This window comes from Atractosteus spatula, chromosome 20, assembly GCF_055471065.1.
Source record: "Atractosteus spatula isolate fAtrSpa1 chromosome 20, fAtrSpa1.hap1, whole genome shotgun sequence".
Taxonomy (NCBI): domain Eukaryota; kingdom Metazoa; phylum Chordata; class Actinopteri; order Semionotiformes; family Lepisosteidae; genus Atractosteus; species Atractosteus spatula.
Genome location: NC_142725.1, coordinates 7691401 through 7717713, shown reverse-complemented (window position 1 = coordinate 7717713; position 26313 = coordinate 7691401). Strand labels below are relative to the sequence as shown.

The following is a 26313-nucleotide window of genomic DNA, read 5'->3' as shown; positions in this document are numbered from 1 at the left end:
GTGCGATGCTTTCACACGTACTGTAAGTAATACACAATGTCAGCATGCACACACTTCTCAGGTTGGACAGCATTGATTTTGCTGAGATCTTTATCCAAGGCATCTTATATTCAGCACAGTAACTGGACTGAAACAAAATACAGTGCAGTAGTTACATACTGTAAATACATACAGTACGTATTGTAACTACTACTGTAGCAGCTATATCACCCTGCAACTCACAACTTGCAGCCCCACTGAAGCTTAGCAGGTGTGAGCCTGGCCAGTACCTGGATGGGAGACCTCTTGGGAAAAACTAAGGTTGCTGCTGGAAGAGATGTTAGTGGCGCCAGTAGGAGGCGCTCACCCTGTGGTATGTGTAAATTCTAATGCTCCAGTATTGTGACGGGATATTATCTGTAAAAAGGTGCTGTCCTTTGAATGTGATGTAAAACAGGTCCTGACTCTCTGTCGTCACTAAAAATCCCAGGGAGTTTCTTGAAAAAACAGTAAGGGTGTCAGCCTTAGTGTCCTGGCCTTTAATAAGCATGGCCTCCTAATAATCTTAATCTGTTCTCCTCCCCGCTGAGAGCTGGTGTGTGGGGAGCGTACTGGTGCACTATGGCTGCTGTTATATCATCCAGGTGGGGCTGCACACTGGTGGTGATGGAGGGGATCCCCATTACCTGTAAAGCACTTTGAATGGAGTGTCCAGAAAAGTGCTATAAAAGTGTTAAATGTTTATTATTTAAAATAATTACTATTATTGTTATTAAGAATCATATAAGAGAACAAACAGCAGTCTGAAAAGGTGGTCCTTGAGGAGCTCTTTAAGCAGTGGTTAGAGGTCTTATAGTCCTGGTGTACCCAGGTCTCTGCCTCTGCTGCAGGTGCAGAAGTGAAGATTCAATGGTGCGTGAGCAGTTCTATAGCATATTCTGCAGATCTGTCACCTGTTTTTTTTTTCGGGATTGTGTTTACTGATTACACAAAGGACGATTCAGCTAGTGCTGATTGCCAGTGGCCAGGCTACAATCCTTCTATTGGGAGTTCAGATGACACCATAATCCCTGTGCTCTTTCAAAAACAAATGATTAAACTAGATGTTCACTGGTGATGTGATAAACAGCGTCTCCCTTTGCACACCGGGACCTATAGTATGTTATAAATTGACATTAGCAGCTCCTCCGGACTCCCACAAGGCTGAATGACTGAAACTCATCTACAAAGCTATAACGCCTACAAAATGAGTCAAACTAAAACAACAAAAACTGCTTCACCCCAGGAGAAAGCATCCAATTGAAACAGTTTTTGTTAGTTTCGGGAATAGTTTCTGTGGATAACCCAGGAAAGTAGAAGCGAATGATCATTTTTATTTTCAGAAATGTCACTATTTGACATTTGTGGCACCACTCCAAATGAAGCCACCTCAGGGATTAAACTCTACACCACACAAAACAAATTGTGCTGCTTTATGGTTGTTACAGCATCGAAGGAAGCTCCTGAATATGAACAGGTGAAAGTGGGTTAGAGGGCAGAGGGTTTTGTGTGTGACTGTGCTTGGCGTATGGAGTGCGTTCTGCTAATTCAGTTGCCCACCTGGCTGTTTCTCAACGAGGGTCTTTGAAGTCTTTCGAAAACTGTGTCTTGCTGAAGTTGCCGGTTAGCAACATTAAACCGTAATTTTGCCAAACCTGCAAAGCAGGAAACGGGAAAAATCAGAAACTGACTTGAGGGGTGTTGCATGGCGTTCTTCGTGGAGTGTTAAAAAGACCATCAAAGTCAGAGGGTCCACCTATAAAATCATACTCTTGAAGTGTTTATACAGTGTGATCCACACCACACCCATTCCTTATGAGGATGTAATGGATATGTAAATTGTAAATGACTGTATTATAAATACCAGGGTTGTGCATACAATAGTTGCAGCAATTTCAGTATAGATAATATAGCAAAAACAGACAGTACAGTGCGATACCATTAGCCCTCTGCTTATGGCTGTCTGACCTCACATTACAAATTTGGTGCTAGATAGTGTACCAAACTAGGGCTGGGTATGCTTAGTGTGTATCGCTGTATAAACAGTCTCATAAGTTAGTAATCTCACGATATCGAAAAGTTATGGGGGTGGGTGTTGGAAACATGTCCTTTTCCATTTCCTGATGATCTTTATCTAGTCTGGATTTCCCCTTCAGCAAATCCCAAAACACATTTTTCAGCCGGTCAACAAAAAATCCTCTTCCTCAGTTCTCTGTACTCATCAACACACTCCTTGTCTCATGCCAAGCCAGAAGAAGGTTACAAGTGGTGAATTTGGAAAATCCTGTTCACCGAGTGCACACTTCAGCACCATCGAGCCCCAGTGTGCAGCCTCCCTGCCCCTCACCTACTGTATGTTCTTCCTGAATATGGTATTTACTACATCTTCTCATCTCATAGCTCATTGATTCCCCTAGGACTGTTACTGAGCCCAGTCCAATTCTAGAGACAACTGCAATCTCCAGAACCCTTACACTTCCCTTCCAGACTGATCCCCTTTCTCCAGGCCTTTTTTGCCTGTTGCCTGTTGCCTGTTGCCTGTTGCCTGTTGCCTGTTGCCTGTTGCCTGTTGCCTGTTGCCTGTTGCCTGTTGCCTGTTGCCTGTTGCCTGTTGCCTGTTGCCTGTTGCCTGTTCAGACACAAAGTGACTGTCTGCCTCTGGGCTGCTCTCTTTTATGAGCTTCTTGATTGAGAAGAGGTGTGGCTAATTCCACAGTGCGCCTGCCCACAGCACTCTTCCCTCAGGTGGAATGCCTTCCTTTCATTCACAGCCCAGGTGTGTCTAATTCTGCAGCTTTTTCTAGTTGCTCAGTGGCCATCTTGGCCTGGATTTTGAGCCAAGATGGTGGTTTACTAAGTGGAGTACCTCTTTTATTACGGCATTTGCAGAGATAGAACTTTTAAAAACTGAAAAGAAGAAGAACATAACAACAACAAATGTTGAAACGTTTATGTTTCTGCTGTGATCATTACCTCCAAACTTTGTAAAAGCCCCTGAAGAACCTTGATTTTTTATTTGTTTAATCTTGCTTCTTTACAGTAGTTCATTATTCTGTCTCTTGGCATCCAGTCCAATATTTCTTTTCCCCATAGACCTGTTCTTCTCTGGAGATCTGGAGCATTGCCATTTTAGTCTTTTTTCTTGCTTGTACAGTGATGTCACACACTTTTTTACTGGTGTTCTAACTCATGCAAGATTATTTCTGTCTCGTTGTAGTCTAAACATATTCATTCTGTGCTTCTTTAGTTCATCTGGAATTCTTTTACAGATACAAATCCCATTTTTGTTTTCATTCTCTTAATTTGCTCTTATATATGTTAATACAGCCAACCCACATTAGTTGAAATGATACCTTTTGTGGCACAAAACGTCACTTTCATTTTGGATTCACATTAATGGCTAAATCTACTAACAAAGAATTTGTACCTATTTTAAGGAAAACCGGTTGCAAACAAGTCAGAATTCAGGGGTGAAATATTTGTAAGGTTTTAAGAAATGTTGTGTTCTGAGTTTGTGGCAAATGAGGTTTCTTACGTATTAAAATGGGATAAACTAAAGTTTCTGGTAGTTTATAGTTTAAGAGAGAATGTTCTAGGTAATGTATTTAAGAGAGACTTAAAATGACAAATAATTGTTATATATACCTTCTTATCACAAATATTTGTCGCAATCGTCGAACCTTTTGGTGAGACAAGCACACAAATTCCTCTATTCCCCTGCAGGTAAACCTATGCCACTAAAACCTCATTTTAGTGTTCTCGTTGTATCCGTGTGTACAGAAATAAGCAACACACTTTTTCCAAGAATAAGTAGTGGTTCTTCAATGTAGAAGCAGCAAATGAAATTCAGAACCGTTTACATGAACGTTCCTGATGGGGCAAGCATCCAGCAGATGATGTTTTATGTAGTCTAGTGCAGGGATTTGCTTGCAGGCAGTAGAAACGTACACTGTAAAACAAAATGAGAAAAACACTAAGCAAGAACAGGCTGCTTATGGAAAAGAGTTAGATGACACTTGCTTGCCTGTCCTAAATCTCAAATGAATCACATTTGAAAACACAATTCAATGCTTCTGAAAATAAAATGAAACACCTGTGATTCACTAGCAATGCTGTGAAACGGTTTTAGGAATTCATGGACATGCAGTATGCCGTATTTCTGTGAAATATGGTGATATCTGTCTGATAAATTTTAACATAAATCATTATTGCAAATTCATGTACAGGAGTGTAGGTCAGTTCGGTACGTGGGTAACAGCTACAAGAGCAATAGGAAGGATGACAGCAGGGGTCTAAATTGCAGAACTGATACCTCTACTGTTCGGCACTTGGGGTTGCTAGGCAACGGGGCAGTCATGCCAAGCCGCAGGGGGTTCTGGGTACAGGAAGCTCCCATTCAGCTAAGGGAAACAGCTCATGGCAGGGTCTGTGAGAGTCTGTGCTGTACTGGTCAGAGAACACATGTTTTATTCCCCAGCACTACATCAATTCACTCTCTTGCCCTTGCAGCAAGTCATGTCTGTTAGTGTTAGCCTAAATGGTAAAAAGAAATTATTGAATATTTCCATTGGCTTGTGATATCTATCACACTAAACCTTATCATCTGTAAAAGATGACCTTCAGCCAAGCTGACGGTCTTTTCAGAAATAGAGATCTAACCCCTGACTTTGTACATGTAGATAACCAGGTCCAGTCAGGAGATTTTACAGTAATTCTGAGATGTTTTTAAGAAGCTAAATAGGCATAGTGTTCTGGAAAAGAAGAACAGTCAATTGAGATGACTGGGAAGAAATGGAAAGTGTTAGAGAGTTGCAGTGTTGCATTTTAATGCACCACCTGTGAAATAGAAACAAGGGCCTTTTGATGGTTGTAATACCAAATTGCATGAGATCTCAATTCCCAGCTGAAAGCTCCAAAAGCAGTCTGACGGATAGTTGGTATATCACTAACAACTCTCTCAGATAGAGCAATAGACTTTTATTTCAAAACACTCTAGTGGAAAACAAAACATAAAAAATAAACTGAAAATACAAGTAGATTTCAATCAGGAATGTGAATAAAAACCGATAATGTGCTGCTCATTTGAACTGAAATCTGTATTTAGGCACACTAATTATTTGTGAAAACCCTTTAACCTCTTTCCTCTCTTCCATGGGTTCTTCATCCTTCTTAAAAGTCACACATTCTTAAAAAAGTACCTGCATTTCCTCCTTCGTTTGTTTTTCTGTCCCTCCACCCTCCAACCCTATGTGAATTTCCTGTCCAATCACATTTTTATCTCTCTCTTCCTTCTCTCGAAGACCCGTGGGTGTTGCAGACTCGTTTATGTTGACTTTTTTGTGATTGTCTAATCTACAAATGTAGATTGGGCCGATTCTTTTATTAACACTCAGAATATCTGTCAATAAGAATATCACAGATAAAAGTGTTTTTCTCTTTAAGGTGTTCGCAGTCTGAAGAAGCAATAATTTTGCTATTGCTTTGCTATCGATCTAATGCATGATAAAACTTCTGTGTGGTTAAATGATTTAGGTCTTGGTAAAGATGGTGACAAACTGCAGATTTCTGGCCATTTCTTAAACATAAAAGACAAGCTTATAACCTGACTATAGCATTGATTTACAGTACTCAGTTCCAGTAATCTTATTTTCTGTAATAATCTGATTTTCTCTAAGCAGGAGCTGTAACTGGTTATTTCCTTTATGAAATACTTTTAGCTTTTGAAGTCCAATCAGAGAGTGTTAAGATGAAAGATATCTTGGTTCTCACAACCTGTCATGCGCTGATGGCTTGAGTACAGCTGCTCTCAGAATGAATGGAGCACAGTAAAAGAGACATACCGTGTGATGGCACGAGACTAATAGGAAATGAGATGACAAAGAGCACAGGATTGAAATCATTTACGGTCGAATTCCAAAGTGGCCGTCAGACACTGCTTCAGTGTCTTTCAGCGAATACCACAGTACTGCAGCTCCCTATCAAAGAACTGGCTGCGAAACAGATCTCGCATTTTCATCAAGCCTCAATATGCCCGAGACAAAAGGTCAAGTCTCTGAGCGCGGTGTTTCTCCAAGGAGACGGGAAAGAAGGAAAAGCGCTCAGGCCCCAAGACAGGTGTTCCAGTACAAGAACCTGATAAAAGATGACCAGCCTGGAGGATTCATTCAGCGTCACTCCTGTTTCCATCTGGTTTAGATTTTTGCTAAAAGCACAAGGGCACGTAAGAATGATGGAGAATTTGTGGACCTCGTGAACAAGCCAGAGTAAGAGGGTCAGAGCTGGGAATACTTGAACAAGGTAGAAAGGTATTGTGAGAGGTGAGGTGGCTTGTAATCCCTGTTTTGTTTTACTACAATACAGCTGCACTCTATGTCCAGTGCAGGTATCATACACTCTTCCCCTGTATTGCAATACCTATGCAATAACGCTACCCCCAAAAGTGCTCGGTTGTGCTTTAAGACACATCCTTTACATCTTTCCTCTCAAGGACCTTTGGGCTGTCGTTCCTTGTCCTGCTGGAATTTGTGAGCACCCACTCTGTGCAGATGCCCTTAGGAGCACACATGCATAAGGCTCCTGTGCTCAAGCAAGGGCTGTTCAGTTGAGTCCTACAGCACATGCAGAGCCAGCCCAGTCACCTGGATGGATGTTGCCCATGGGCCACCACTGCCTCAGTAGAGCAACTTAGAGCTCTGTGGACTTAAAAGCTCTGTTCGTCTGTGTGGCATACCTTTCTGTGCATCTGAGCACATACAAACGCACAATGGAAACGCTGTGCAGTGGAGGGCACCTTCAGAGATTTTGAGAGAACAAAAATCAAATTTGAGAATGTCCCAAGTAGATCACCGCAATCTTGTAGACAATACACCATAGAAATGTAGTAAAACTGCTAAAAAAAGCATGAATTCTTATGGTTTTGCACCAAATAAAAGGGCACAGCCTGGCATCCCAAAGTTACGACTGATGTGACCAAACCCACTCCTCAAACCCATGTGACAATGTGTATTTTCAACCAATTAACAGTACTGTAATTGATTAACTAATAAACACCTAGAACTCTGAACTCCCTGGGCCTTTAAATTGTAGTTCCCCCTTCATTCATACTGTAGAGTACTCTCTTCATTCTGTAATTTTCTCAACTTGTCCATTATACCATTTAGGTGAGAGTTTCCTAGACTTAAACTTCAGACTTTAGGATTGAATCCATTTTGAGCTTTTAACTTTGAAATTTCGCAGTACAACCAGCCATCTGTTGCAGATTTGCCTGTTTGCAGTCTCATGGTCTGCTATTCTGTAGTTGTCAACTCTAATTAAAAACTTAACCTTCTGAAATTGACACTTATAATTACTGAATTGTGGCCACAATTCCCCAGTGGTTTTATCATATTTAATCCCTTTATTTCATCCTTGCTATTTGAAAATACTAGTTATTAAGAACACTCCCCAAAGGAGGTACCTTAATAAACAGGATTAAAAAGTAATCATTAATATTTCAACCATATCCACTAGCATTTGTACTCCACCTTCACGATATCAGAATTTCCTAAAGATACATATTAAATTAAGAATTGTATGGTCAGCTAATTGCACCCGTATTTTAATTTTGTGATCTAAATCTTCTACAGATTATTAAACCATTCATTTTTTTCCTTCTAATTACCCCCCGTAAATTCTAACGAAAAAGAAGCTTGTGGTTTACTAAACCCCAGCAACAATATCTATCAAGCCTGCTTTTCAAAAAAAAAACTTGTACCCATTAATGTTTCAGTTGTTCCTATAATGTTAGACTTTGCTGTTAATGCAGTGACCTTGAGTTCTTTCCTTTTATTCCTCATGGTAGCTTTTACAAGTTGGCTTGTGAGATATGTTGTTTTGTTTAGTGTTGCCCTGAGGAATCTTGATTCCTCCAAGTCTGAGCTGTTGTGAGCTCCCTGCACCCTGGTTCCTTAATTTACATCCTTAGCTACTCTAAGAGTATGCTTCCAAGGTACAGCTCTTCCCTTCGGTTTCAGATGAAACCTGTTCCGCTTGTACAGGACACATATAGGACTCATAAATGCCGCTCTCCTGTAGCCAGATGTTAAATCTCCATATTTCTCTTGCTTCCCTGGGCTTGCGCAGATCGCCACAGACATTCTGCCCCCGAGCTTATGGGCTAAATCCAGAAAGTTGTCTTGCAGAATCTCTGACTCAACGTTTTCTGTGTCATTTATTCCAACGTGGACCATAGCGATTAGATCTACCCACAGGCCCTGGCTAGCAGCCTGTCTTCTCGTTGTGGGAGGTCTGCACACTGGGCACCAGGCAGGCGGCACAGTGTCCGAGACACCCTTGCGTACGCAGTGTTGATTGTGTTAGGCTGCGGTTCTTGAGGGTTTTTGGCAAATAACAAGCCGGGCACAAGCGCAGGTTCACAGAGGAGCCCCAGGTGTCTCAGGAAGGCCTGGTGGGAACGAGGCTTAACGAGAGACGATGAAGGAATGATGCAGGCTGATAGAGCATGGAGCTGTCGGAATTATTATGGAGCAGAAAAAAGGCTGCCTTGATGCAGCGGAGAGGCTGGCTTGATTACCGCTGTACCGGGAAAAGGCTGCATGGCAGGGAAGCTGGCTGGAAAGAAGCTGTCTGAATAACGCAAAGGCTCCCAGCTTAATGGGACTGTCTGGAAATGGCAGCAGAGAAGGCTGGGGAGTCAGAGCTTTGGAGAGCCAAAAAGAGAAAGGGTAGAAAAAATGCAGCGAGGGCAGAATGACCCTGCGGATTCACTGCTCGTGATTCAAGGGAAAAAAGGTGTATGGTGGGAGAGCATTTCAGTCCTGCAAAGCTTAGCACTGAGCGCTCAGCTCAGTGTTGGATAAGCAAGGGGAAAAGCCTTTGACCGTCTGCTCAATTGCCTGATTGAGGTTAGGGGGATTCGCCTGCCGAAAAAATGAGGGACCTTTGGGAGATGCGTCTCCCGGGGTCGGAAGGAGGCTGAGGGTCTGCGAATGCACTGGTTGCCCGGGGCAACATCGGGGCACAGATTACACTCCTGGGTCCCCCACTATCACCACTTCACTTTTGCTAGAGGGGTCTCTGTCTCTGAGTGCCCGGGAGATTGGCTGTCCCAGTTCCCTTCTTGAGGTCAGGCTGAAGCTGTCTCTGCCTCTGTGGTCTGAAGTCTTCCCTAATGCTGCTCATGGAGTTAACACAGCCCTCTAAAGGGCTTTACTTCATGTTTGTATTTATTATTCATTTTCACAGGGCACCTCCCACCCATGTAGTAATGTAGTCCATCATTTCTGGGCTCTGACTTCAAAAAACTATAAATGCTGGGTGTTAGCCTTAAATATTTAGGAGGGCTATCATGCTTTTTCAATGTAGTTCAGGTGGGTAGCTGCGTCAGCATGCGTAGGCTACAAAGGAACAAGTAATAATTTTATTCATGCTGAAAAAAAGAAGAAAGAAAACACAACGTTTCGGCCATGGAGTCTTCTTCAGGTGTTGTGTTCTTTCTTCTTTTTCGGCCGAAATGTTGTGTTTTCTTTCTTCTTTTTTTCAGCATGGAATAAAACTAATATTTGATGCTTTTTCAGTGGACTAGTGGGAAAAATAGGTTAATCCTGCCCCCCCACACACACACACACTGGAGCACAAACAGCTGCAACGCTCTTAATAAAATGATTCATCTATTCCCAAAGAACTGCAGTAAAGGGATTGTCCTCCATCCTGTGTTCTGGGATGCCCAGTGGGCACACGATTCCGTGGGCTGCATTTACGGCATGTGAGGAAACGGCCTGTTTAGACACTCTCCGTTTCAAATCCCCTGCTCTGATGAAGGAAAGGAAAACACACTTTTTAATTAGCCTCCGATGGCGTAGGCTAATCCTACTCGACTTTGAGCCTTTTCCTTGACAGACTGTAGGCTGGTAAGGGGAGTTCATTAAGGATTTTATATAGAAGTTTCTCCTTTTCTGTGAGATGGTGGGCAACACTGTAATCTTTCCAATGGTTGTTTGAAATTTTGCATCGATCTTGCTTTGGAGGTTTGTGGACAGACACTTTAGTAGTATTTAGTAATTAGTTGCATGCTACTGTATTTGTGATAGGGCATAGGGGTGGCACCCCTATTGGTTAGCATTGCTGTCTCACTGGGGACATGAATTCAATTCTGGATCTGGGGAACTATCTGCGTGGAGTTTGTATGTTCTCCCTGTGTTTGTGTGGGTTTCTTCCAGGCCCTCCAGTTTCCCTCCCACAGTCCAAAGCCATACTGGAAGGCTAAGTGGCTTCTGGGAAAATTCTGGCCCTGGTGTGAGTGTGTGTGTGTGTCTGCGTCTGCCCTAGACCAGTAGACCCTGCCTTGTGCCTGTTGCTTACCAGGACAGACTCCTGCTCCTCCTCAGCGCTGACTTGCAATGAAGCTGTTAGAAAATGGATTGATGATTTATTTTGGGATGCTCCAGCGTGAATAGGCATAGTCAACTCACATGTGTATGTGCTCTTTTTACACTCTTGATACTGTACACTCTGGACTGTTAAAATGTACAGAGGTATTCTTTTACAGTTCTCCAACCCATATAAAGACCTACAATGTTCTATTTTTCCAGTAATGCCAGACCATTGTCTGGACATCTCAATAGGTTAAGCATTGTAATGGTAATCCACTTTCATCTCTGAATTGCACAAAAAATATTAGCTTTAGAGATGGAGGGGATTAATTAGTATTCAGTCCTTAAGCTTTCTGTACAAAGCTGGAATTCACTAGAGGAATTAGAGTGTTTAATTTAATATCAAGATGTTATTTGATGAGAACTTTAATTGTGTGAAAAAGTACAGAATCCTTTTAATACAATGACTGTTAGGGCTCATATACGACCATTATGTATTACCATGATTGAGTTCAATCAAATGAATGTAGGTGTTTTTAATGTTTCATATCTAGACAGCATTATGTAATAATTGTTGTGAATAATCTACAGTACTACTGAAGCTACTTAAAAACCAAAAAGCACAGCGAGAACAACACTAAGATCTTTAAGAATACAAACAGCTCAGACAATTTCACACTTTCCATCTTGATTGATTAATTTTTTGGCACATACAGGTAGATATAATGGAATTGCATCATTTATCTTTTGAAATGTCCTTGAAAAATCAAAATTCAAAGCATGTTATGGCAATTTCTTTCACATACCCCTAAATTCTTTATTGTACTCTCTTTTGTCAGTGATTTATTACAAAATATGTAATAAATAGGGAATTCCAAATGCCATCATAGTTAAGGAATAGTTAAGGAATTCTGATGAGATGGAAGTGGAGCTGTGCTTATCCTTTAGAGAGGCCTACATACATTTCCCCCCTTGTTTTAGTCCAAAATTAAGTGCTTAGTGAGGCATAGACTGGTTAGTACCCTAATGAAAGACCAATAAGGAAATGTGAATTGGCTCTAAAAATGTGTAACTGTAGGAATGAAAGTATTGCATTTCTCCACGATGAGAAACAGTATACTGTATAAGTGACCTAATGATGAAAAAGGGTATACTGCTACAAAAAAAACTAGATCAAGACAAACAGTTGATCTGAAAATCAAAATACTCTCAGATACCGATATAAAACAACCGCATGTATATACTAAGCTCATTTTATACAATGATTAATGGTGATACCTACTGAGCCATTCCACAACTCTGCTTTATAAGACACTTTGTGCTAATGTGATACCAAGCATTTCGGTGTGACATAATGCTCTAAGCAAGCCCTCAATACAATAGAACTAAACCCAGCGCACAGGTTGTGATTCTGATTAAATTTCAGGGGATTTTATTTTAACTTGTTGACCTTCATTTAGAATTGCAGAGACTAGCCTTGTTGGCTGTAGGCTTGTAGGCTGATGTATTTCAGTAGGAAAACACGAGAGAGACTACAAAATGTATCTCTTTGGAAAGACCTGCAGTAATTGCCTTTTAAAATTAAGTGTTTTCTACAGTACATAGCTGTGTTACTGACATTTATTCTGTAATCAAACGTTCACTGCTATGTATGTAGAATTTTTCTGGGTACTTTTTTGGTTCAGCCATCAACAGAGTGCTTCATATCTGGGAGCCAGGGAAAATTTTAAAAATTCAATGAGTAGCAATGAATTATATCACAATGAGTAGTTGTGTACATAATTAGTTCTGTACTTTTTCTTTGGCTAAAAAAGTTAGTCTATGCCTCACTAAGCACATGTGTTCGATTGGCGAACACATTTAGCCATGCCCGTCGGACAATGACATGTCATTGTTTACATGTCTGCATTGTTAACATTCAAACTGTTTACTTGTTTACTTGTACATTGTCTACTGTTTGTTTGTATATTGTCTTGGTGCACTGTCTGCACTTTGTGTTTTAACGATCGAGAGACTTTCTGTAAGTAAGAATTCCATTGTGCCAGTACATGTACCGGTTACATATAGCAATAAAGTTTACAATTGAAAAACCGTGGGGAGATTCATTTTGGTAGAATTAGTTCAGGTGGGGAGCTGCGTTAGCATGCGTAGGCTACAAAGAAACATGTGAACATGCTGAAAAGAGAAGACAGGAAACACCATGAAGAAGGCTCCAGAGCCGAAACATTGCGTTTCCTTTCTTCTCTTGTCAGCATGGAATAACTTGTTCCTTAATTTCGCTAGGCCTATTTTCTTAAGTGTTGCTATGCCACAGGTCAAGCACGCATAATCTTTTCAAATAACCAACATGAATGATCACAGGTAAGCTCCAGATTTAACGTCTCATCAAAAAGATGGCTCCTGTTATTGCATTTACCCCTGTAACCACAGCAGGGCAATGGTTTGGAATTTGTGGTTCAAGGGTGAAGAGCATCACCTGCTGGCCATCCAGTATAGAAACAACATGACATGCCTTTGGTATCTCACAAGTAGTTGCATGCAGACATGCTGTTTTGTTCATGAGATCTAACTATATTTTAGTGTGCCTGCAGGAGACATGTTAAATGTATTCTCTTGTTCCCTAATATACATAAAATGTCAAATGTCATATTTAAAATAAGAAAAAAATGTCATATCTAGGCAAACAATAACTATTAAATAATGCATTTTCATTTTTTAGGAATATGCAGTACTTGGAACTCACTTTCAAAAGTAAATCATTCTTATATAAACAGGTAAGTCCTCTCATGTTTTCTTTATTGTGACAGTTATTGTAAACCTGCCTGTTTTTTCCACATAAACAGGTGTAGCGAGAGCCCTCTAGTGATTAGCTGAAAAAAGTACATCAGTGTAGAATGATGCCACTTGACTCATTTCATTTTTACACGTCTGAGCAAACTAAATGCTCAAAGACAGTGAGAACACCCGGGAAGTCTAATTACAAACCGAGTATGAGTCAGCTGAATGTTACCTTCTTAAAAGAAAATTCTAGAGAATGCCCCTACCTAGGTTGTGTGTAGCAGATGAAAAGGAGTACCTGTGTCTACTGTGCTCTATTACATTGAAAGTATATTAGACATACAACTCATGCCTTTGTAGTAATACTTCATTGCATTACAAGATGCATTGAAAAGTTCTTGGATTGTATGAAATGACATCGATGAGTTTACTGGATTGGCGGATGTCTTTTTGCTTTTTGGCTGTGGATTCATATAGATGTCTTTTTGCTCTTTGTCTGAATGCCCTGAGACTTTACTGACTTATATTGGAGCTCAGTTTACTGCAAGGGTGTATGCATTTTTTGTGTGTGATGTCATTTTCCTAAAACATGTGTCTGTAAAGCACTTCAGTAGAAGAGTGACAGGAAATGGCTCTGCAAAATAATAGCAAGCAGCATTTAAAAGAATAATGAAAACAAGGCCTGTTTCTTCACCAGCTTAGCTGTGCTCTGCAAACAGGAGTATTATAGTTTTTCTATAGCATGAATGACTGAAACAGGGAAAGTAGCAAAAAAAGTCCCTTAGAACTCTACAAGGTGGTAACATCTGAGTAACCCAGGGAAAGTGCCACCTTATAGGCATGATCATCAACAAAGTTCTTTTTTTCTAGGTACACACTTTTCAGTTGCTTGTGAAGTAGAAACCGTGGTGGCTGAAACTGCAATATGAAAATATCCAGTAGGGGGAAGCATTTCCCCAAGGAAAATGCAGATTCCAGAATTGTTGATTCTAGGTGGAGTAATGCAAGTATTAATTAGATAGACTTTTTTTTTTATCCTGGTTAAAGTACTTGAAAGGCACTTCCTTTGAGCCATCATTGCTTACTGAGCACAAGTATCAGACTTGTTCTTTTAAGTATACACTGATGTGAAATGTAGCCTAAGAACAGAATTATTTTGTTGACTGCTCACCCATCTGCCAATACTAAAGCCAGGTAGCACTCAAGACTCAACCTGCATCATGTTAACTCTAATCTCTTTACAAGAGAGACCCCATTGAACTTGACTAGTGACCCAACAGCCATCCGTCCAGCACTTGTGAAGCAACTCATTACATATCTAAGATTTCCCTACTGTTCTATGCTCACTTAATCTCACAGGCCCATAAACAAGATCAGTTTAAAACTGAGAACTTCCACTTTACCACTCTCTCCCTCACATCCTCTCATTTCATATTAGCATCTAGAGACAGACTACTACCTTTTTCTCCCAACTGCTCTTATAAACCTCACAGCGAGCCCAGAGGAGTGACCAATCTCACACGAGTCACGCTAGCTCTCAGCCCTCATGTGGAATGTCACTCCACCTGAGTGCTAATTACTCATAAAGAGCAGCTGTGATTAATTCAGCAGGTTCTTCTAATGAGCAGTCAGCCATGTTGACACCCATCAGTGCCTGTTTGCAATCCTGTAGCATGACTGATGACAGCACCTTGTCCCGTGTCTTGCTAAATATCTTGAATGTCCCAAGTATGATCATGTGGCAGAATAAACTAATCTCAGTTAACTACCCCCACCTGTTATCTGTCTCAGTTCTGATTTTAGAAACCACATGGGTGGGATGGCTGATCTGAGCATCAGTTTCTGATTGTCTTCATTATGTCATTTCTAAATGTGCTTTTAGGAAGATCCGGAAAGTCTGGCAATACATTATTAATATTTGACAATTAAATGAGTCATCACACTTTAGGTTCTATAAACTGAGTCACTTTTTTTTTCTTTAGAGGCTGTGCTGTTGAAATGCAGGCGTGACCTTTGTATAAATACATTACCTTCAGTATAATCTCATATAGTTGGAAGTGGAATGTTTTTTTTCTTTAGTTTGTTTGTTTAAACATTGAATGTTTATATTTTTAATCACTCAACTTTACTTTCTAAAAAAAAGATTCATTTATCACATTGTTCTTGGCAGGTTGTAATGAAAGATTCTGAATATTTACTGAAATAATAATCTTCGTTTTTAGCGAGGTAGCATGGTGACACAATGGGGTAGCATTACTGCTTCACAGCGCTGGTCTCTGGGTTCAGTTCCGGACCTGGGGTGCTGTCTGTGTGGAGTTTGTATGTTCTCCCTGTGTTCACGTGGGTTTCCTCTGGGTGCTCTGATTTCCTCTCACAGTCCAAAAATGAAGTGGTAGATTAATTGGGAGAATTGGCCCTAGGTGGGAGTGAGTGTATGTGTCTGGACTGTCATCCTGTCCAGAGTGAACCCTTCAGCTTGTTGCTTGCTGGGATAAGCTCTGGCTCCCCAGTGACCCCAGTTACAAAATGGATGGATGGATGGTTTTTAAGTAGTATGTTTAGACAAGCTGTCCTGCAAACTATCACTGTATCAATTTGGTATCTTGTTAAAATTGTATCTGTGCTTAAATGCAAAGCTGCAATTTGATGTGCTGTAGATATCAAATATAGAACAATGAACTCCATATAACAATTACAGTCATATAACAAATAACAGATACAACCATGTATTTGTTGTTTGTTGGTATACATTTTCTGGATTTGAACTACAACAATTTGAAATGTAAAGGTCAGGAGCTGCAAAGCCATCTGAAAAGACTCCGATAACACTTCCCACTGACACTATTCCCATGTTGTGTTGAAGGTCCGGAGGATGACAGGAGCTTTGGTGGCGGTTGGCCAGGGTAGGCTCACTCTGCCTCGGCTACAGGAGCTACTAGAGGCCCAGGACTCTTTGGCCTTTCCACGGAATATGTCTGCACCTCCACAAGGTCTTTTCTTGAAGGAAGTGGAGTATGATGACTCAGGTACAGTAGATAAAGACAAGATTATAAAAGCATTCATCAAGAAGGGCGTGTCAAATCTGGTTGTTTAATGGCGGCAGCAGTATTTACAAGCAAATCCTTTCCCCAGAGGAAGTAGATATCGGTGTTGACATTTGGTTAATGAATTAAACACACTCTGTTTGGCAGGTCTTTTGACCTCTGAGGTGCATCTTGGTATTATATTACCTCCTGACTAATAAATCCACTGCCCCAAGTATGAGTGGAAGGCTGTGTGGTCTCACTGTTGATTCTATGATTGTATCAGGGGGAAAAAAACTATATTTTCTTTCAGCTGAGAAAGGATACAGAGATAGAAAGAATAAGAAGCACCACCCTGTGCATTTGCACCATGAGAAGAGGGTTAGGATTTACATGGGGCTGTAAATTCCAACATCCACCCACATCTACACCAATTCCACCAAGGAAGGGTAATAAACCAGGTTCAAATGGATGTGTAGCTGAGTGACTTTTTTTTCTTTGCAGAATTGCTGCCACGACCACTTGACCCAGACATTGAGGCCTGATTATTCCTTTTGAAAAGGGATGTGGTGTTGCTCTTTCTAGAGTTTCTGTTCTATAACATTGTGTGAAAATAAAAAGTATATGTTAATAAAGAACCATCTTGTTTTTGTAAAACACATTTCAGATTTACTTTTGTGCCTGCCTGTATATACATGTATATACAATACATAACACGCGTGAATAAAGCACTATATTTCTTCCTTTTGTTTCAGTCCTGCTTTCTTGTTCACAATGCAGTCCAGAATGGATAAATATCAGATGAGAAAAGACAGTGGAAAAAATAAAACGTAGATTGAAATAACAAAAACCTCAAAACAAATGAAAACCAGACTACAGTACATCTAGTTTACATAGAGGGGAAGTACAATATTTATAATTACACCCACAAATGTAGAGCCCCATGATGTGTTATAAAGGTTCAGAATAATAGTGCACCTGATGACAACATGAGGTATTTCAAACCCACTGTTGCACAAACAAGATCACACACGTATATTATACTGAGAGGCTTTAAAAAAGTAACAGACAAGGATGGGATTGCATTTAATTGTATCTGTCACATCTTTAATGTTTCTCAGTAAGTATATACTGTATAAACACTGTACGTACTGTATAAGGGCAATTATGTGCTTAAAGCAGAGTTTACAGAGAAAAGATAGCCAGTTGACAGTACAAAAGAAAACTGAAAGTTCGGCACTCCGTAAGGATCTGAAACTGTTTTCCTCGTGATATGTGTCTGTGCTGAGAAGTAAAACAAGTTCTGCACAAATCACAGGGCTGCTACTCGGTGGATCCAGTAATGAATGTTCTGATCCAATTTGCGCGTTCTGAAATGTTCAGAACCTTATCTGTGTGATTTGTAGCAGCCGCCAAAAAAAGATAATGTCTTGGCAATGCCTTTTTTACAGTTTCTTCATGGAGGGTCCCATTCTTTGTGCTGTTTCCCTACTGTATATGGAGTGGGAAATTACAGTACCTAATTAATTTGGTTTCCAGACAAACTTTGTCACCAGTTTATGCAGCTACTGTAGATAATAAAGTGGAAAAATCATCATCTTAAAGGTTACAGCATACCTACCTGGCATTTCAGACCATCTTCATTTTATCAGGAGCACAGAGCACCAGCAGCTACTCCAGCTGTACTATTTGTGTTGCTAATTATGACAGGGCTGTAGTTCGGAACCTAAACCCAATCCCTGCTGTTGTCTCCACAGATTACTTTATTTCTGCTTGATGAGCTTGATGAGAAGATAGTCACTTCCATACAAGTGACTGAACCTACAATCACAAGAGGTGCTGACGTAATGTTTGTGGGGTTTAAGCCTCCATTAAAAGATGAGCTGCAAGGGTATTTTTATATTTAGGGGTTAGAAAGAATCAGCATTGATGAGTGCATTTCAAACCACAGTGAAAGTAAAAAATACACAGTAACTTGTAAAACCTCCCATTTACACCACAAAATAGACTAAAGTTCCAGGTATTCTGCGATTCAGGCATCAAAACCTCTGGTGAGGTGAAGCAGTCCTGTTACATTGTAAACAAGCAGGCTTGTGAATACATCTCTTTTAATCCAATAGAAATATTGCTCTCGATATCGAGTGCAAATACAACTTTGCTGACAAATACAACTTACTTGTTAACTTGTGGGTAGCTGCGTCAGAATGCGTGGCTGCAAAGGAACAACAACCGAAACGTGTTTTTTTTCTTCTCTGCATGCAGATCACGTTGGAACATTTCTGTGGCGAAATGTCTGTTGCACAGCCTGTACTTATTCGCTCGTATGCCACAGTACACTAGCCATCACAGGGACTAGTGAGCAGGAAGGGCCGCTTCACGTCGCAATTCGCGCAAACTCTCCCTCTTTCCCGTGCCGAGACCAGGGGTATTCAACAACATGGCGACCTACAGTACTTTCACGAAGTGCACGATTTCATGCTTAATTTGAAATCTGTTAAAAAAAATTTTACTGCAAGAGAAAATTAACTTATTTTGTTACAGAGATTTAATGACTGGTCTGCGAAACTGGGACTGCAGTTCCCCTTTAAAACAGAAGTCGTCCCACTTTACAAAACCATCTATAAGTGAGTGAAACGTTCGATATTGAGGATAAAATAGCAGATAGGTGGCCTTGGCTGGCACACCAGTGCTGTTAGCTGTAGGCCCACTAGAATGAAACGTCCCAAGTTTAGAGTTAATTGTCAAAACAGCTCCTGAACAATTGTTAGTAGCATACTCTTAGTATTGACAAAGAACAAAATTAAATGGCAGTTAGATGATGATCTTAGGTTATACAGGGTCTGCATATTGATACATATTCTTCCTAGTGGGTAGCTGCGTCAGCATGCCCACCTGAAGAAGGCTCCACGGCCGAAACGTTGTGTTCTCTTTCTTCTTTTTTTCAGCATGGAATAAACCTATTACATATTCTTCCTATATTGGCACTAGAAGTTACACTTCTATGAACTGGCTTCATCACTCTGCTCTCCTCCCCACTGATAGCTGGTGTGTGGTGAGCGTTCTGGCGCACTATGGCTGCTGTTGCATCATCCAGGTGGGATCTGAAACTGGTTTGGTTAATGATTCATATCTGCCCGGTTTCAATTGGTAAAAAGTTTTTTTTAAGAAGAAGATCTCATTTTAAAAAATATATATATTTTTGTCAGGCCAACAGTGTGATTGACACAGGACCACAGTTTTGGTCGCAAGTTAAATGGCTTATCTGTCCAGTATGTAGCTGCCTATCCGGTTTTCATTCATGCCTAGCTTCTAAAATGGAATCAAGCCAAAAATCGTTACAATCAATATAAATTTCCTTTAAATCCTTACAGTCACTTCCAAGCTTGGAGGCCTAAATCATAGTACTGTAGTATTAAATGAGAAAGTCTGTCTCATTAACAGCATCAAACAACACTTCCATTTATTAATAACAAAGTACAGTACGCTTGCTACAGTACATGACTGTGCCCATTGGTAAGGGTGGGTTGATATTTAAGTAATTAAATCTGATTCTGATTGCACCAGATTCACCTCACAGTCGCACCCCTCTGCAATGCTCTGTCAGCTCAGCGAGGTCTGAGGTGAAGGTAGGAGTGATTGACTAAGACAGTTTCTTCCATTACAGTCTAAACGGTTTCCGAAGTGCAAAAGACACTTAAGGTCGTCCGACTGTTCTGTGGTTAAGTGTCAGTTTAGAGCGTGGGTGGCCTTTATGGTAAACGAAACATAAGTACAAAAAAAGACCAAACAAAAGCCAGGTAGAGTAGGTGGATGTAAATATCCCACACTTCTCTGCTGGCTTCCTGTGGTTTTGCATGTCTGCACACAAGCAGCACGGCTTCAAGGCTGAGCTCTTTCCAGAGAGGCGGTAGCATCGGGGTCTGAATGGAAGGGGAAAGTGAGAAGAAGCCAGAAGAAACGTGACCTGAGGCATTCTGGCACGGCATTTTGTCACCGAAGTCACAGCACGGGTCTTCATCCTGTGGTCGGCCGCTAGTCGCCTGAGGCCCGCGAGCCTTCGTCGATGCCATTCATCCCCTGTAAGTACCAGCGTTTAAAGACCTTATCTACAGCACGAACACTCGAATACGAGATACCAATCTCGGGACAGCGGCTGCAGGAACCTCGCTCTCATGTTCAAAGTTTCAAGTGGAACAAGCCGAGAGGAGCGATTCCTCTTGAACATACTTTCTAGGCCATCGCACACCATTGGACTCGTACCTGTGGTGTACCGTCGTTGCCAACATTACTGAAACCTGGAAAATCGTTGTTGACACTTCAGATTAGGAGTATGCAAATTCCATCGGTAACCTATAATGGGATAACGACATGTTAATAGTGTTAATAACCCAGTAGGAGTATCTGGTTCATACTAATGAGTAATTACATTTCTTAACAAAACTCAGACTATTTTCGTGCTCTATTAATTGGACATCCACTTTAATGCTGTAGCTTGTTTTATATACAAATTGTCATGTGCAAATTCTGAAATTAAACCAAAATGACACTAGTAATTTAATAACACAGCTCTCCGTAGCAGTGCATACAGGTCATACTAAAAATACCCCCAGGTGTGACTAGAATAGTGCTTCAGGAGACGGATACATTTTGCTATTATATATTAATATATCTTAGAAACCTGGTCATTTTTATTGAGAAAATGTATGTCTATTCATTTGTAATGAAGAGTTTAAACCCAGAAATACCTTAACTCTTGCAGGCAGTATTAGTCAAGCATTTACTGTATATGCACCCCCTTCCACAAAATGATCAGTCTTGTTAGGTTGCCATTTACCATGAAGGAATATTTCTGTTTTATGTATGTTTTTTACATTTTAATTTTTTGTTCATAAGAAGTGCAACTTTACAAAAAATAAAAAGCAAAAAGCAAAATGTTTAAAAAAGTTTCTGTTAAAAAGCATCTGGACCTGGATTCAGCATAGGTCGTTACAAAGCAGTTATTTTTATTTATATGTGTAATCCAATTACGATGTACTTACTATATAGCTATTATACTGATTTAGGCATCCCCCTGTCAAAGGTAACTTATATTAAGAAATGCCAAATACATTATATTTAAGAAAAATGTTTTGGGTCACTTTTTTGTTTCTTTGTTTTTAAATCATGGAATGTTTGCACCCCTTTCAGTTTTCCCACTGATTAACAATTAAAGGCAAATAATGAGCTGATTACCTACAAGAGAGGAGGAAATCCTATAACACTCTTCAAAGGAAAGAAGCCAATCTTTCAACCTCTCCACTGTATTAATCAAACAAATATCCGAGACTTGGAGAAGCAGCACAGTGGCCCTGTACAACTGTGATACTTCCGGCTTCAGTTGTAAAAAAAAGTGAGCCAAACAATCAAAGTAAACTGAAGAAAACTAATTATTTTTGTCTCTGTTCTATCTCAGGCCATTGCTTTGGAAGTCCAAGAAACTGCATCAAAATAGCATTCATCTTCAATAAAGAGGCTCGATTCCTGGCAGAACCTTATAAAAAAACATAGTGTTTCTACTCTGAAATTAGACGTAATCTTGGAGCTGTGAAAACAAAGCCATGTCTGAGCCCGGAAATGTGTCGTGCAACCCAACCGCGGATTTCCAGATCTACCTCTTCCCTGTCGTCTACTCCCTGGTATTTGTGTTTGGGCTGATGGCCAACCTGGTCGCTCTCTACATATTTGTCTTCAAAATCCGCAACCGCTCCTGCTCAGATGTTTACATCATCAATCTGGCGGCGGTGGACGCCATATTCGTGTGCATCCTGCCCTGCCGGATTCACTACCACCTGAACCAGAACCGCTGGGTCTTTGGGGAGCTGGCCTGCCGCATCACTGGGACTTTGTATTTTACCAACATCTACGTCAGCATCGCGTTCCTGACCTGCATCTGCGTCGACCGCTACGTTGCGACCGTTCACCCGCACACGTACCTGAGGCTCAGGAAGACGCGGTACACCCTGCTGGTCAGCTCTTTCGTCTGGGCGGCAGCCATCACCACCATGTCCTGCCTCGTGCTGAGCGGGCCGGGGGACGTCGGCATGGGACACAACGGCAGCTGCTTCGAGAACTTCTCCGAGGACGCCTGGGAGAACCGCATGACCGCCTACAACGTCTGCGCCCTGGTTTTCGGGTCGGTGATCCCCTTCGCCATCATCATGGTCTGCTACCCGCTGGTGGCCCGCCGCATCGCCCGGATCAGGACGGCCACCAGCCACCGGGCCCTGCGGGTTATCTACGCCATCCTCGCCATCGCCCTCGTCTGCTTCCTTCCCCACCACGTCACGCACCTCCTGCACCTGCTGGTGAGGAGGAACGTCATCCAGGACTGCGGCCTCTCGGACGCCATCTTCAAGATGCGCCGGGTGACCATGGCCATGCTGAGCTGCAACAGCTGCCTGGACCCCATTGTCTACTACTTTTCCACCCCCAAGTGCAAGTGGAGCTTTGTCAAGTGGTTCAGGCCTTCGAGAGCGGGGAGAGTCTACACCATCTACAGAGTAGACTGACGGCTGCCTCGGCACACAGACCGCACACAGGCTGGGACCAGCTCTCCTCCTGCTGCACGGCTGGATCCGGTATTGCACCCCGATGCGTGGATCACACAGAAATGGCGCCATGGCCTGCAGCCACATCTGTGTGAGTCAGAGTAAAGACAAAGCGCATTTTACAGCGATGTAACTTACACAGCCTGCCTTTCTACTCAACAATTATGCCAAATATACCAATGTCTTTCAGGAGATCTTCAGTTACATGCGGACTTCTGTCCATTTTTGTTGTGATTTTAGCTGTGCATCCAGAGCAAATGTTAGTAGAAGCACCGAAGGACACCTGAAAACACGTTACCATCCGCTCAAATGGCACAGAACTGAATTAAATACACTGAATGAGGCCTTGTATAGTTTTCTTGCACTTGGATGAAGATCTCGGAACACGCCATGAACTGGAGGTTTGCTCTACAGTAAAAAAGCTAAAAAAATTCAACCAAGACATATTGTTCGAACTTTTCTATCATAGTGATGGCTATTTTGTTAACTACTGTATGTATGTTCTTAATGTAGTTATCATTTGGGGATTCCTTAAAAAAAATAAAAAAGCGGCAGGTAAAATTATTGTCAGAAACGTTCTTTTATTTCCATACATCTGTATTAATAATATTATAATTTCCATACACTACACTGTTATAACCAGACAATTTTAAATTAAGAGGAGAGAACTATTGTAACAGTTAGCCTCAGCAGAATCCTCTAATTTGGTGCAGTTGAATTAAACGTTAAAATATTCTTAAATCCATATCGTCAGACATTTTTTAGGTTTGTGTATACATAGATTTATTAACATTATTAATGTTTCATACATTAAATCTGAACAACAGCCTTTAATTTTCACTTTTTTATCTCCCTAAGCTTCTATATACAGTAGATTTGGACTATTTGGGTGTATAATATTATTTATATTTAGATATTTTTTATGATATATTGCCCTAAAACCATTAACGTGGTCTCTTTTTCAAAAAGAACTGTGTTATGGGTTTCTGTCCAAATTAATTCAAGCACACCTCAAGATACAAGTAAGACCAGAGAACAAAACAGCAGGTTAAAGACAAATAAAGGACTGAGAAGCAGGATTTCTTTTTTGTTTGAAGTGGTAACAGCTTGTGAAAATTTGGGATAGTATCAAGAGGTTAAAAATCCAATGCATTTCTTAGTTTACTATTGATAATATTATAATAAACATAAACACTATTTTATTATCTTAACATATTAACATATGCCAGGTCTATCCAGGATTAGCAAGTCTATTTTTAATAGTAAAATATGTTATACGTTTAAATGAATCCCTCCACTGGGCACCAGGACACTGAAGGCCAACCAGATCTTAAAGGTTCACTCCCGATATTGAATGTTTAAAATGTCAAGCTTTTTATATAAAGAGCAGCTGAAAGCTTTTGGGAGCTGTAGGGTTGCCAAGCCAAACCTCAGACGCTATCTGTTTTGGTTTGATTTTTTTAATATTTTGCTGGAAGTGAAATCTATGTCATGTAAAGAAGCACATATAAGGAAGTGTGCCCCTGGTTTCACATCACTACCCATCAAGAACCAACTCAATACACAGCCTTCAGACAATTATTAGTTTTGGTGAATTCTTCAACTTCACCTGCAAAAGACATCCAAACATTTGGAAGCTTTGGATGACATTTATCTTATCCATGAACGAGTTCAGTGAGAGCATACCAACTGGGACATCGTTTGAATGAGTGAATACTTGACAAGGAAATGAAAATATAATGACACTAACTGCCGGAATATGTACAATTCAATATAAACTTTCCCTTTAAAGGAACTGAAACTGACCAGCTGAGGCTTGGTTAAGCTTTCACCACAAGGCTCTGGAATCCGTGAAAGTTTCCCAGAAGGAAAAGCCCCTCATTTTCTAGACACAACACCTAGACATTGCCCTCCCTCCCAGAGCTCCACTGTACTTACTCGCACTGCTTGTGAAGAAAGCACACAATTCTTTCATAAAGTAATGAATTATCACTATAAAAGCAAAACTGTCAAGCCACAGCCACAATGTCTTTAGCAAATGACAACGCATGTTAGTTATGAACAGGAAGCCCTTCACTTCACAATGCAAGAAAATCACTGCCTAACCTGTTCAACCGTCACCCGCTAGTGTGAAATTCCATATGGGTGTCAAGGGCCACTATTATAGTTCAGATAAACAGCACTTTCTTTGGCTTTAATATCACAACAACGTAGTATATTCTCCTAAGTGACATGGCAAGTGTGCAGTCATGGGGATTGTAGCTATGAGCAGAGATGTGAAAAAACACAACTGTCTGTTCCAGCTTGGGTGGGTACAGCATAAATAACTGGTGGCAGGATGTCAAAAAAGGTTATTTCAAACCTTTTTTAAGCTAGTAAATCATAAGCACTCTTTTCTGATATGCTAGCAGCCATATCACCTTACAATTCACAACTGGCAGCCCCACCTGGATGGGAGACCTCCTGGGAAAAACTAAGGTTGCTGCTGGAAGAGGTGTTAGTGGGGCCAGCAAGGGGCACTCACCCTGTGGTCTGTGTGGGTCCTAATGCCCCAGTATAGTGACGCGGACACTATACCGTAAAAAGGCACCGTCTTTGGATGAGATAAAAACCGAGGTCCTGACTCTCTGTGGTCATTAAAATCACGGGGTGTGTCTCGAAAAGAATAGGGGTGTTACCCTGGCATCCTGACCAAATTTCCCGCTGGCCTTAACGATCATGGCCTCCTAATAATGCCCATCTCTGAACCGGCATCATCACTCTGTTCTCCTCCCCACTGAGAGCTGGTGTGTGGGGAGGGTACTGATGCACTATGGCTGCTGTCACATCATCCAGGTGGGGCTGCACACTGGTGGTGGTGGAGGGGATCCCCATTACCTGTAGAGCGCTTTGAGTGGAGTGTCCAGAAAAGTGCTATACAAGTGTAAGGAACTATTATTATTTTCAAATTGCCAGGTTTCATTTGGAGTGCGGGGGGGGGGGCTGAACTTCTGGGATATCCTTTGCATCTGCAGAAGAAACGACAACTAAGACTGGTTACGCTAGAGTTTACAAAAAGAAGTTTCTCTAGCAGCTGAACTGACATCAGGAAGAGCAGACCACTGGTGACACAAACCACCCACTAACACACACGTCCATTGTTAAAATTAGAAAAAGAGCTGTGGCCAGCACAGAGCATATTTTAAAGAGCAACTGCTGTCAGTTCTAGGTCACATGTTGTTCTGCAATGCATAATTTTCCAAATTAGTCCATTTGTTTTTTTGCTGTTTTCATGATTATTTAATTGTTTTTTCAATTCACGAAGAACAGCACTACCCAATAAGAAAGCATGTTTACGAAAGAGTCACCTTCATACATCAATGGCAAGACTGCCCTTTCGGAGAACTGAGGTGTTAGACCTGCACTGACCGACATAAAATTTGACTAGGACAAAAACAACATTACCCAATGTCTTCACATCAACCTCACAGTGAAGAACAGAATGACCACAACTGACTCCTACAGTTTAATAGGCTTCTGGCAATATTTTAGTAGCCT

The 26313-nt window shown here is 41.0% G+C and overlaps 2 protein-coding genes across 2 annotated transcripts in view; both read left to right on the top strand.

Moving 5' to 3' along the window:
- pusl1 (pseudouridine synthase like 1) overlaps positions 1-16888 on the top strand; it is a 50555-nt gene extending 33667 nt beyond the window's left edge. The window contains exons 6-8 of the mRNA XM_088938246.1: positions 13108-13162; positions 16030-16192; positions 16694-16888. Coding sequence (XP_088794372.1) covers positions 13108-13162; positions 16030-16192; positions 16694-16734 — 259 coding nt within the window. The 3' untranslated portion in view covers positions 16735-16888. The remainder of the gene's footprint in view (positions 1-13107; positions 13163-16029; positions 16193-16693) is intronic.
- A 3249-nt stretch (positions 16889-20137) lies between these two features.
- On the top strand, positions 20138-22811 carry LOC148817464 (lysophosphatidic acid receptor 6). The gene is made up of 2 exons (XM_088938437.1): positions 20138-20268; positions 21642-22811. Exon 2 carries the CDS (start codon positions 21787-21789, stop codon positions 22735-22737), a length of 951 nt encoding a protein of 316 aa, XP_088794563.1. The 5' UTR covers positions 20138-20268; positions 21642-21786; the 3' UTR covers positions 22738-22811.
- The last annotated feature ends 3502 nt before the right edge of the window (positions 22812-26313 follow it).